Source organism: Eucyclogobius newberryi, unplaced genomic scaffold (assembly GCF_026437365.1).
Source record: "Eucyclogobius newberryi isolate DKJ021-1_F unplaced genomic scaffold, fEucNew1.0.hap1 SCAF_18, whole genome shotgun sequence".
Lineage (NCBI taxonomy): Eukaryota > Metazoa > Chordata > Actinopteri > Gobiiformes > Gobiidae > Eucyclogobius > Eucyclogobius newberryi.
In genome coordinates this window covers 11,293,859-11,307,372 of record NW_027315812.1, presented here as the reverse complement: position 1 = coordinate 11,307,372, position 13,514 = coordinate 11,293,859, and the positions used below count along the sequence as shown (strand labels likewise).

Here is a 13,514-nt window from a genome sequence, read left to right as displayed (position 1 = left end):
GTGTTGTATCGGTCCGCACGGGGGAGTGTGCATGCGCACTTCCGCCTGCGTTCTCAAATCGCCGAAAAATCGTCCATACGGCCTTTAAGGTAGTCAAACTATAGCCAAAACATGGACAATTTAACTTCTTATCTTATTTTAGATGGTAAAACAGGACAGTTGACCCTGTCCTGAAATGTCAGAAAAGACCACCATGTAATATTAAACAAACTATTACTATTATTTTGTGCTGCAAATGTCCTTCTATTGTCTAACAAAGAAAGAACATTATTTATTATCATTGCGGTAATGGTAAATGATATTTAGCATTTAGACTTTTCTGTAGTGTTGAAATTGAGTTTGAAATATTATTATTGTGACAACACTAAAGGATGCCGTTGCTTAAATATGATTATGGTGTGAGGTCAAAGAGGTCGTTGGCACAGATTAAGTGAGAATAACGCGATGTAAGACGAGCGCGTGTCCTGAAAACGCAGTATTTACCATAGTTTTTACTCTGCTCTCATGTCTCTTTTGTCTCTCGCCCGCAGTTCATTTGTGCAGCATAGATGGCGACGGCGAAAACCACACCGCCCTGGACCTCAAGTTAGTGTCTCTCCTCATAGTAACTTATAATTACGAACCAGGTAATCTATCATTCCCCACCGGGCAGCCCACCTTTCCCTTCATTACCGCGGCGATGAATGATGCTGTCAAAGCCTGTCACCTCGCCATCCATTTCCTCTCTGTGTGTGAGCCCATTATGACAACATTAAACCATAGTCAATCTAACAAAAGCATTACTTCAAAGGTTGATGTGTGTCCTAGGGCTGAACATGTCCCAACTAATCACACATTGAATATTATATAATGCTATTAAGGAAAACACAAAGGAATACATTTTAAAGCTTTAATACCCCCGCAAATCTTTGGCGAGGGTCATACAATGTAAAACCTGGGCCAAATTAATGTGCATTTTACTGCAGATTGAAGGCATGTGGTTTGCTGGGACTATCTTGTATGAAAAGTAATATAATATTGTGTTTAAATACTAATTATACCCAAAATGTCAAACAGGGCAGTCGGCGCAGCTATGACTGATATTGGGGCAGTCGGCGCAGATATTAGAGCAGTTGGTGCCGTATTGGATCTATCAAGGGCTTTTTTTTAAGTTATTAAAGCTGGGGTTCCCAACTTTCTCTTTTAAAATAAGTACATTTAGTGATTTCCCACATCTTATCTTTTAAAAGCAGCACTTTGAATGCTTGTGGATATAAATGATGTGCCCAAGTGTTTGTGAGCGATAGGAACTAGTTCGATTGGAACAGTTTTTAATGCATAATACTTTTGGTTTTGCCGTGTGAAAATGAGGTACCCCAGCTTTAATCTGAAAGCCATGAACTGAAAATCGTCTAAAACTGATTTAATACTGATCATTTGGTCAGTTATTCAATGTTTCTTTGGAGTTTGTTCAGATTATCAACTAGAACCAATATGGCGGCAGGTGGCATTTCGTCACGTGTCTGGCAAAATATGTTTTGATGAGAATTATGTTATACTATTCTGCAACTAATCAAAATCCATTCATCTCACATTGTCATTTCAAATATTCATGTGTCAGTAAAAACATGTTTCAAGCTGTTTAGAGTTTAGACTTTGGAGCAACACATTTTTTTTCTTTTTAGTGAAATGGTCTTACTTCTTATGGTCTTATGTTCATGGAATTAGTATTGAGTATTAGTATTTTCAATAAGACAAAACTCAAATTGAATCGCATTATTCCTCTCTATTTCCTTACACTGTTTAATTAAAGAAGAAAGCTAATTTATTTACTACGGTAGTCAAACTATCTCAAATATTAACTGAGCAAATCAAAGCTATGAACTGAATTAGAAGATATGTTCAGATATATTGGGATAATAATGATTTCACGATGTGCTGTGCTGCCTTGTTGGGTTGATTGACTGTCGTTTCTGCTTTGTGAACCTGTGTGTGCGACGTGTGCTTTGTAGTCCAGATGAGAGGCGGTTCTGCGTGTTCTCGCTGGCTGCGTCCACAGATGGCAAAGAAATCCTGGGCGGGTGAGCGACACAATTCACTTTTAGGTTTCAAGGCTCCGAGACTGACGCTGTCCCACCCACAACTGATGTCACATACAAAACCAAGCTCTTCTTTATGTTTTATCATCTTTTGTAAACGAGTGTGGATTTTGAATTCAACTCTTCAAGTATTTTAAATATATGAAGTAGAGATTGATCTGTAATCCGGCACAAAACCTGAGCTTTTTGGACTTTATGGAGGAGCAAAAGTATTTCCTTATTTCATTTTAATATGTGTTCAGAAATGAAAAAATGTGTAGTATTTCATGAACTGAATTCAGCTCTTCTTACTAGCTGGTCATTGATGCGTTAAAATAATAATTAGAAAATCAACCAATGAAACAACATTTTAATCGCAACTAATTGATTGTTATTGAAATAATGGCCTCATTAACTCATTTAGTGATCGAGTAATGTTTATCTGGACTATAAACAGACTGAAACTTGCATGTGCTGAAATAAGAGGTTTTATGACTCAGACAAAGCAGGAATTACACCAAAATTATGCCGAAGATTTGTCCTCAAGGCGAATCACTTAAGCATGATCTGGGTCAAATTGAGTAAAATGTGATATTTACAGGCATTTTGCGATTGAAACAACAAATAAATTAATTAGAAAGAATAATTGCTGGACTAAATAGAAAAATGTTTGTTGCCGCCCTACATTTTTCATATTTTTGGGACTGATAAAATAACCTTTAGCAAATAATGTTCCGTGCTTTAATTTTAGATTAGATCATACTAGAGACAAATGCTGAACACATTTCCTGGATCTGATCAAAAATCTGGTCTGTTCCTCCAGTGCCAACGACGGCTGTCTGTATGTTTTCGATCTGGAGCAGAACAAGCGCACGCTGAAGGTCAGTGGTTTGATTGTTCTTGTCCCGCTCCGTCCCGCTCGCCCTGTGCGCTTCAGAGGCTCGTCCCGCGGTCAAGGTGAGGCGGCTGCGTCTGGACCGTTCTCATTTCAACTCTGTGATGAAGCAGCAGAGAGGACTGTCCTGCCCTGTACTGGGACAAGGGAGAGTGAGGGGAGGGGGAGGGGAGGGTGTGTCCAGTGCCCAGCCCAAAGCCTCCCTCTGTGTCGCTGACCCTGAGCCATCTGCCTATGTAAATGCTTCAACTGCTCCCCTGCTCGTTCTTCTTTTACATTCACTCCGACCAGAGCGTTTATGCGTTTTAACAGCATGTTATAGCCGACTAGTAAAAATCATCAGTATGTATATGTGTATGTGTCAAAAAGTACTTTCCACTTAATTTAAATGATCCAATAAATGCTGATTAAATAAGGAAAATCACACAATTCCTTCTACTTTTAAATGACAGCTCAATTTCAAACTGTTTGTCACTTTGATAAATGTAAATCACATAAAACCCACTTTCATTTATGAGCAAGTTCTGGGGAAAATGCGAGGTTATTTTCAATTTGAGTTTGAACGTTTTTTTACAGAAGGATCTTAGTAGAAGAACTGCATTAGACAAGTTGCCATCATCTCTTAGACAGTTGTGTTTTTCCTTTTTGATTGAGTTATTAATGTACATATTTATTTAAGTGGAACAGTAACTATTAGAAATGGCTGTTGGTCAAAACTGAATTACCCAACTTTTCTTGTCATGAATTATTAAATGCTGTTTCCCCCCAGAACTTCATGACAAGGCGCCTACACACCGTCTTGATCGATTTGGAAAGCATTTTATCTATTCCAAACTTAGAAAGAGCACAGTGCGTCGCTATATGACACTTTGCTTCACATTTCCATCTAAAAAAAGCTGTTCTAAAGCTGTGCTAGTGGCCAATAATGACATGCCTGTGAATACTAGTGATGTGCCAAAGCGTTTGTGAGAGCTGGGATTGAGTTAAACAGATTTAAATATCTACTTCCTCCTTTCTCGGTTTGAAAATCAGGAAGCCCAGCAGTTTACCTTATTGCCTGTAATATGATATGTATATCTCTCTCACTTGAGTTTGAGGCAGAAAGGACAGAAAGTGCGATGGAACTCGGTGACAATGGCTGTGTGCTTCTCTTCTTCTTCTCTTGTGTTCTTGTTTTCTGTCGATGTATCGGTTTCACTGCCTGGTGTTGGTCTCACTTGTTGGAAAAGGTTCATTGTTCTCTTTTTCGCGTCCACACCTGTCGTAGCAGCTAAAATATCAACAGTGGGAAAAGACTGCATCATTATAAGCCGTCGATGTTTAGATTAAATGTGTTGTTTGTGGCCCAGGTTTTGGTTTGTTCATACTTTAGGTTATTCTTTCTTTGTTAAAGGAGACTTATTATGCAAAGTCGACTTGATTTTACCTGTAATCTTACTTCAAGGTGTATTTTGATTCATTGAAGAACATGGAGCCATTCAATTATTTCTTGTTCAAATCACATGAACTAAACACTCAGTCATTTAAAGCAGATAATGCAGTTAACATTGAACAAAATGTGAAGTGTTCTGTGTATGTGATCGTTTATGTTTGAATACCAGAGAAAAGCATAAGTTCTTCTTTTGTTAGATTTACTTTGTTGGCCTGGACACACAGTTTTCTCCGATCTACACTGGACAAGTGAAGTGATTTTCAAATTGTCCAAGTGGTGATGCGATTAGATTAAGGTTTTATGATTCAATTGTGGGATTCGGTACACATTTTAAAACGCACCAAGGGAGCATTAAGTTGAGAGAAGATTGAAACATAAGACGTATCTAAACAAGAAACCAGTACATTTTTAGAACTGGATTAGTTGTTGTTTGTAGAGGACACTATTCCTGAAACTTTGCAGGTTTTGATAATATCACAATATTCTCTGCAATCCTACATAGAATCATTATTACTGTTCAAAGGATTATTACTCTGATTTTAAGTTTGTCACATCCAAATGGCCTATTGTTCCAGTGCAGCTCAGTAACGCCTTCGATGTTTTTCATAAGACTTTAACTGTCACTCATGCACATCTGTGGGACAAATCTTTATAACATTACGCGTGATATCAACAGATCTGTCTAGTATTTCAGCACAGTTATTGTCTTCTTTCACACCTGCAAGCCCCTCACACACGCTCCTCTGTGGCTCCTTCAGATCGACGCTCACGAGGACGACGTGAATGCGGTGGCGTTTGCAGACAGCTCGTCCCAGCTGCTGTTCTCGGGCAGCGACGACGCTCTGTGCAAAGTGTGGGACCGGCGCACGCTTCGGGAGGACCGGCCGCAGCCCGTGGGCCATCTGGCCGGGCACAGAGACGGCATCACGTTCATCCACAGCAAGGTGAAGCCGAAGAGAGACTGTTTTAAAAACCATTCAATGCACAGATTCGCAATAGATGGGAAGTCAGCCATGTGAATCAAAGTGGCACCGCCACGTTTGACTTTTTTTTTCAAAGTCGTACTTGTCCTTGGTTTTTTGTCCGATCGAGCTCAAAAAAACACTTTTTGCATCTAAAGACATTGAAATTAATAAATATTCCCAAAAATGTTGATATTCCTTCCTTTCTTTCCTCAAAAAAGGCTTAATTTCCTGTTTTTTCAAGGACAAGTCACGCCTAATGGAATTGATCTACGGAGCTCATATTTCACTCACTAATGCGTTTTTATGATCTGAGTGGAAATAATTGTGAAATAATTCACAATTGGCCAGCAGGGGCGCAATGAATGAACATTTCATCTCGTGCCGTGGTCTCAGCATTAGCGTTAGCATCAGCGTTAGCATCAGCATTAGCGGCGGGTCTCTGTTGCTAGGTGACGGAGGTACAGGGAGGGGGTTTAAAGAATAAAGTCTAAAGAGTAAAGTCTAAAGAATAAAGTCTGAAGAATAAAGTCTGAAGAATAAAGTCTGAAGAATAAAGTCTGAAGAATAAAGTCTGAAGAATAAAGTCTGAAGAACAAAGTCTGAAGAACAAAGTCTGAAGAACAAAGTCTGAAGAACAAAGTCTGAAGAACAAAGTCTGAAGAACAAAGTCTGAAGAACAAAGTCTGAAGAATAAAGTCTGAAGAATAAAGTCTGAAGAATAAAGTCTGAAGAACAAAGTCTGAAGAACAAAGTCTGAAGAATAAAGTCTGAAGAACAAAGTCTGAAGAACAAAGTCTGAAGAACAAAGTCTGAAGAACAAAGTCTGAAGAACAAAGTCTGAAGAACAAAGTCTGAAGAACAAAGTCTGAAGAACAAAGTCTGAAGAACAAAGTCTGAAGAACAAAGTCTAAAGAACAAAGTCTAAAGAACAAAGTCTAAAGAATAAAGTCTAAAGAACAAAGTCTAAAGAACAAAGTCTAAAGAATAAAGTCTAAAGAATAAAGTCTGAAGAATAAAGTCTGAAGAATAAAGTCTGAAGAATAAAGTCTGAAGAATAAAGTCTGAAGAATAAAGTCTGAAGAATAAAGTCTGAAGAATAAAGTCTGAAGAACAAAGTCTGAAGAACAAAGTCTAAAGAATAAAGTCTAAGAGAATGCAGTATCGCGCGGGAAAGCGGTCGCGCGAAACAACAACTATTCTAGTCACAAAGACATATCATGACCTCATGGGCTTTGTAACACCAAAGCAATGGAAGGAGTACTTTTACGGACTACGACAGTCTGAGGACTACGAAAAGTCTGAGGAATAAAGTCTGGCGGTAATGCAACAATTGGATGCCAACCGCCATAAAACAACAACAACAACAACATCATCGCAGCTGTCGCGGCTTTAATTTAAATTGTTTTCATTATTCACATTGTATAGTCTCACTGAAGGCATCAACACTAGTAGATGATGTTGTGAAATTAAAATTACATCCTAAAGCTCATTGAGTGAAGGCCAAGGGTTCCCAGCACTGTCAAAAAAGAAAAGAGGGGCCACTTTGAGGAATCTGAATCTAAAATATTAACACATATTTGGAGTTATTTTACATTGATTTTCTTTGATATATAATTCCATACTTCTAGCTTCATATAATTAGTGTTTTCAGTATCTTTCTACAATCTAGAATGTAGTAAACATAATAAGAAAACATGAAACGTCCAAAACTTGTGTCTGTCCTTGTTGTTCTTATTGTTCCTTTTAGTTGCTCCGTTCTCCTTTAGTGTTTTGGAATGTAACGAAAAAGCTACTTTTTAGCATAATCGATTTCTCGTTTTCTTGTGTAGCACTCTTATCAAATGGTGAAAGCAACACTTGCCGAACAACACCTGTTCAGAATAACTCAGCAAATCATGTTTTTGTGTGTAAAATAATTACAACCAGCCTCAATTATTTTTTTTCGAATGCAGGTCCAACTGGAGAGTAAACTCTTCTGTATCCATTGACACACTCACTCGGTGATTTCAGCATTTATTTGACACACATTTGTTTTGTTTGTTTTTAGGGAGATGCGCGCTATTTAATCAGCAACTCAAAAGACCAGTCCATTAAGCTCTGGGACGTCCGGAAGTTCTCTCCCAAAGAGGGTTTGGCTGCGTCTCGTTTGGCCGTGACTCAACAGAACTGGGACTATCGCTGGCAGCAGGTTCCGCAGAGAGGTACTGACTGACTGACGGCTACTGCAGTTTTTCAATTACAATCACTTCAGTTACATTTCAAATTTGTTGTATTTTATTTTATTGCAACATTTACAAAGTTGAATGTTGCTCTCATAATTGTTTGTTGCTTATTTACCATACTTTTTTTACTCTGTGTAATTTTAGTTTTAGTTAAAATATACAATTTCTGGGCATTTTACGCACCTTTTAAAGTAAATTATACACTTAGGGCGATGAAAGACACTGTACTTGTAGAAAAAGTAGGGCTCTGTGACGAAGAGGTGAAAGTTCAAGGATCTCATGAGTGATTGGGCCTTAGTTGGAGTCGGGCAGGAGCAAAGGAAAGGCTATGGATAAGTGTCCAGAGACGACGCAGCCAAGAGACGAGCAATTAAAAGATCAAGTCAAGTTAAAAGTTCACCTGGGCATTATTTGAGTAACAAACAGGACATAAGAACTCTCCAAAGTGCCTATTGCAGTGGTAATTTATTAGCAGGGATGTTCTGATGTGGATATTTTCAGCAGATATACAATATTTGTCTTGCTCTTGTGGCCGATAACGACAATTTCCAATAGCAATATTTGAAAATCCATGGCAAGGTCCACAAATTGAAGTAAAGTCGTAGTTAAGTTCACAAATTAACTTTTTAGAACTTAGTAGAAAAAGCTTCAGTTGTAGTCATCTGGACTCAGTTAGAAAAAAATTGACGTTTCGACTCTCATCCAAGAGTCATTGTCAATAAAAAGAATTTAGGTCGAGAACTCCGATATTAATACTGTTCTGTGGTAAGACCAGCCCATTGGGAGGAGCCTTCCTGAAGAGGAAAGAGTTGTTTGTTTCAACAGAAACTACCGAGCCTATTCAACCCTTTAATGGGCTATTAGTCTCCCCTTTGTCTTTGTGAGACCCTGGCTCACCCACCCTGAGTACCTGATTAACATCTAAATGTCCTGGTACTGGTCCTCTACCTCTCCAGGGGTTCAGGATCCCATTGTACACTACAGGAAGATTGAACCTTAGACCTCCGTTTCTGTTTAAAGAAGGTTTTTCTTTTTTAACAAAAATAGCTTCCTTGACTCCTCTTTCAAACCATCTTTTCTCCCTGCTTAAAACCTTCACCTCACCGTCTTCAAACGAGTGATTAGAGGCTTCAAGATGGAGATGCACGGCGCTCTGTGGTCCTGAACTAGTATTTCTTCTGTGCTGATAAAGCCTCTTGTGTAGAGGCTGTTTCGTCTCACCTATGTAACGTTCTTTACAACTTTCTTCACTGCATTGGATCGAATAAACTACATTGCTCTGTTTTTGAGTCGGCAACTTGTCCTTTGGGTGAACCAGTTTTTGTCTTAAAGTGTTTCCTGGTTTAAAATAAACAGGGACTTCGTGTTGTCTAAAAATTCTCTGCAGTTTTTCCGACAGGCCAGACACATAAGGGATAGAAACACCCTTCCTTCTCTGTTCAGTTTCCCTTTTGTCCTGCTTCTTGGTTCTCTTCACTCTGTTGAGAGCCCAAGCGGGGTAACCACAGGCTGAGAGGGCATTTCGGACATGTTTTTCCTCTTTCTTCTTGCCCTCTGAGCTGGTGGGCACACCTTGAGCTCTGTGTTGTAAGGTTCTGAACCTTACAACACACCTTAGGTTCTGACATACTTTTTAGAACTTAATTTGAACGTTGTAAGATGATAGTGTAAACCTAAAGCAGTCTCTTTATCTTCGTTCTGCTTTTATATCCATTTGATATAGTAAAACGTTTTTGGAGAATACATTTTTTATCATTTGTAAAGTGAATGAAGCGGGTCCAACATCAAGACCCCCCTCTCCTATCTATTTAAGTTTATTTCTATTATTATGGTGTTGTTTTTTTATTTTCTTGCTGTTCTTGAACACTGGGTTACAACACTGAACCTTCCCTATTGTGGAATAAATAATCGGGGAAACTGGAAATGCAAACTTTGTGACTTGTGGAGGGATAAAAAAAAATGCTGCTCAGTCTCACAAGTCCCATTTGAAAACTTGAAACGATGCGCTTAATGCCCTGAAACCTGATGCCTTCTTGTGCGTGTGTTCCCCTCCGTAGCTCTGAAGCGGCACAAGCTGACGGGCGACACGTCTGTCATGACGTATCGCGGACACGGCGTCCTGCACACGCTCATCCGCTGCAGATTCTCCCCCGAGTTCAGCACCGGACAGAGGTTCATCTACTCGGGCTGCTCCACCGGCAAGATCGTCAGTGAGTGTCCGTCCGCCTTAGACCGGGTTCAGAGATGACGCCCTGTGGTTACATTTAGTCATACCTGCTGCTTGAGTTGGTTTGCAGTTGGTTTCGATGCATAAGTTATACAAACAATAAAGAAGTCTTCATAAGAAAGTGTCAGATCAGGTAAAACAACAAAAATCTAATTAAAAACAGCCAATAAGATAAGATAAGAGATGAAGAGATTAAGAGCTCAAGACTCAAACATTGTTTAATGACCATTAAGGTGCGGCAATTTACATCTTATTTAGCAAACAAATGTATGATGGAATAAGCAAATGGGATCATATTCAATGATAGAACAGGTCTTGGCCTGTTTTCTGGTAATAGTCCTTAAATAACTATTATTTTGTCTGGGTCCATGTCGTAACATTTTTAACTTATTTCTTCCGGTAATTATTGCACCTGTAAAATAGGAAAAAATGTTACTAATCTGAACAAAGAAGAGGCTGATCACTGGCTGTGGTTATTTAAAATGATATATAAACAGTCAAATAATAAAAACCACGTTCCTTTTGATTACTCGCATCATATTTTGCAGTTTGCATGTCATTTAAATAACCTTAAAGGTCCAGAAATCGGTCAGAATAGATAGTAATTTTATCCTTAAACCAGGTCCAAGCACAGCAGATTCTACCACAGAGAACACACATGCCCTCCAGCTCAGTTTTTACCACTCTTTAATTGTATTCTTGTCACTTTGTCTCTTAGTTTACGACGTCCTGACGGGGGGCGTGGTCACCAGACTGTCCGGACACGACGCCTGTGTGAGGGACGTCAGCTGGCACCCGTATGAGGACAACATCATCAGCAGCTCCGTGAGTCCTGTTTTCACTGCGCGCTGCAAACTGGTGCGCCAAATGTGCAACGTTAAAAGTGCACTGAGTAATAGTTCTGATACGGTTTGTTTCTATGGAGACGTGAGGTTCGAATTGCAGCTTGGCCAAATATCTAAGAAGGGTTCGTCGTTGAATCTATTAAAACTACATCAGAAAATGGTTTTATGATGCAATTGGCACAGCAGGAAAGTAACTAATTACAAATACTCACTTTTGTGCAATTGAGTCGATTTTTCACGGGCAATTAAACTTTTTTTATTAGATTTTTAAACCTGTAATTCATTTAAGCCTGTGTCGTTTGTACTTCATTACTCCAAGTCCCTTTTGTCCAGCTGTTTCACGACTGTGTTTGCATTTTTGACACCAACAAAGCAAAGAACATGCATCGTGAGGTTTAAAACTACAGCGCGTTTTAAAATTGCATTAAAAAGTACTATTTTGAGTAGTACTTTTCACGTATATGTCTACAGTTCTTTTGATTAAGTATTTTTTCTTTCCTCAGCCGGAGATTAATAATACACTGCATGATTACAGAAGGAAATGTGTTGCAAAAGTCCCTGTATTGTTTGTCTTTGCAGTGCATCTGCGTTTTTGAATTTCATCAAGTCAAAGTTTGAGAATAAAGAGCTCATTGTTTGGTTGTGTTCCCAGTGGGACGGAGCGGTGCGGATGTGGGAGCACAGACAGACCCATCCCCTGGATGAGGAGCGGGAGCGGGTCCCGACTAAAACCCCGGCGCCGGAGAAACCCTGCGACTGCTGAAGGACGCCGAGGGAAAAGATGCTGTCTCTACAGACTGGGCGGAGCTATCCCAAAAACGAGCTCGATCAACAATAAAGGAGGGGGACATAAAGCTTTTACTTAATCGCTGGATGTTAATGATGACGAATCTAGTGTGGTTGCATTTCTTAAGTGCTCATGGCACAGGGACTTTCCTTTGTGTTGTGATAAAAATGTTCAAATATATTTTACACTTAAGTGTTAAAGCGAAGAGCTGTAAGCACAGCACTTAATCTGCTGTTTATGTCATGTAGTTAAACAGAAATCATGTCAGATTGCTGAACGATGTGGCAATGATGGGACTTCTGTATAAATGTATAGTATTTTAATGAGAAGTGCATTCAGTGAGTGCATTTAGGAATCTGTCCATGTGCTTATTTGGCATTAAGTTTGACTTTCTGGTGCAGTTTCAGCTCCTTTCCCGATCAAAGGCGCTAAATAGGTCGGATCTTCTGCCTCTTCTCCCAAAGTGTGCCCACATTAAAACCTACATCCAACTGATCCTGGGTCAGTGGACACAATAACACACATAATACAAACCTGATTCAGTTTAAGAGGAAATATGTTTGTTAATATCTGTGCTCTAAGGAATATCTGTGTTGTACAGCTGGGATCAATTCATGGGTAAATCATATTATGTGACTTAATATTTACACATGTTTACACAGTTTTCAGGTAAACCCACCACAATTTTACAATAACAAATAAACTAAATCAAATCTGTATGCATGAGTTTGTGTTGAAACAAACAATAAAAACATAAATACAGTATTTGAGGGAATAAAAGGTTCGCAAAGTTCATAGGTTTGATATTACTTTGTTACAGTATTGTTCCACACCTGGTATAATGTTTGTGTTGGGTTGTAAATTGAATAAAGCCAACATTGTACAACATTTAGATGTACAAACGATAACTAATTGATTACAAGTAAATTTTAGTGTAATCTGCAATTTGAGTTTGTTTTGAGACACAGTAAAAAAGTAAATACAACTTAAATATTGGGAGAGAAATGTTCAGATTTGCACATTTCACACATTTTTACTCACAAGACAATTATCAGCTGTTGCAATTTTTTCACAATTTGAATGTAAAAAAGTGTAATCTTTCGTTGAGATTTTGGGGGATTATGGTTTTGTTATTTTGCAAATTAAAATAGCCAACATATTACCATATTCCCAGAGATTGATTTGTATTTTGGGACCATGTAAGTAAATAAACTATACAATCCATAATCTGATGTTTAGAGTATCGTCGCAAGTAAATTGTGCTAATAATACCATGTTGTAAGACAGTATGACTAACCGGAGACAATCAGTTGTTGCAGGAAGCACAATGTCACTCAGAGGTTGTCGTATTGATGCCGTTGCAGTGACAGTCTAAACTTAGATTCCTTCGCTTGTTTGCACTTAATCTCAAATTGAAAACGCCAATAGGACAGAAGTCTGGGTCCTCCGGGCCTGGTTTGAGGAGCACAAACCAAATATAAAAGCTACATTTGCCTTATCTGAAGACTGGACCACTGCCCAGAGGCCTGTGCATTGGAAATAAAGGTCTCGCAGCTGTTAGTTGAGCCAAATTCAGACTGGCAACAGTTTATAACTCAAATTAGTGTTGGCTTTGACAGCTGAGGCTAATAATGGAGGGACTAAAGAGGAGCAGGAGAATTGATGATACTATCCAGGCTTATAACAGGGCTTTGCATTGTGTACATTTAATTATATTCATTATATTTAACCAGTACTAACTTAAATCCTATTCTGTGGCCTATTTGTACACATGTTTAAGTGATATAACATGCAGTTAACTAAAACTTCTTTAATAGATGTGAAAGTATATCTTTTATGTATAGTAATAATTCATTTTATGATCTAATTAGCAGGGTGAACAGCAGAATGATTCATTATTGCTTATTGAATTATAGCTGAACTATGTGACTTTTATGATGGAAGAACCGACACTTACCTTTCCATGTATATTTTTATTGATTTCCTGGGAATATTTCACAGAATGTCAATACATGTACTTGCCTTACATTTATTCAATTACAGCAACTCAAAATGTATTGAAAAAACTGTGAGCCTCCAGAGAC

The 13,514-nt window shown here is 38.6% G+C and overlaps 1 protein-coding gene across 2 annotated transcripts in view; it reads left to right on the top strand.

Annotated features, from left to right (window-relative positions):
- The window catches only part of dcaf11 (ddb1 and cul4 associated factor 11), a 25,670-nt gene extending 13,627 nt beyond the window's left edge, over positions 1–12,043 (top strand). For both annotated transcript variants that reach the window (XM_072450506.1, XM_072450505.1), the window contains exons 8-15: positions 531–585; positions 1,992–2,060; positions 2,881–2,938; positions 5,143–5,328; positions 7,397–7,550; positions 9,629–9,781; positions 10,517–10,623; positions 11,296–12,043. In XM_072450506.1, the coding sequence (XP_072306607.1) occupies positions 531–585; positions 1,992–2,060; positions 2,881–2,938; positions 5,143–5,328; positions 7,397–7,550; positions 9,629–9,781; positions 10,517–10,623; positions 11,296–11,406 (893 nt within the window). In that variant the 3' untranslated portion in view covers positions 11,407–12,043. The remainder of the gene's footprint in view (positions 1–530; positions 586–1,991; positions 2,061–2,880; positions 2,939–5,142; positions 5,329–7,396; positions 7,551–9,628; positions 9,782–10,516; positions 10,624–11,295) is intronic.
- The last annotated feature ends 1,471 nt before the right edge of the window (positions 12,044–13,514 follow it).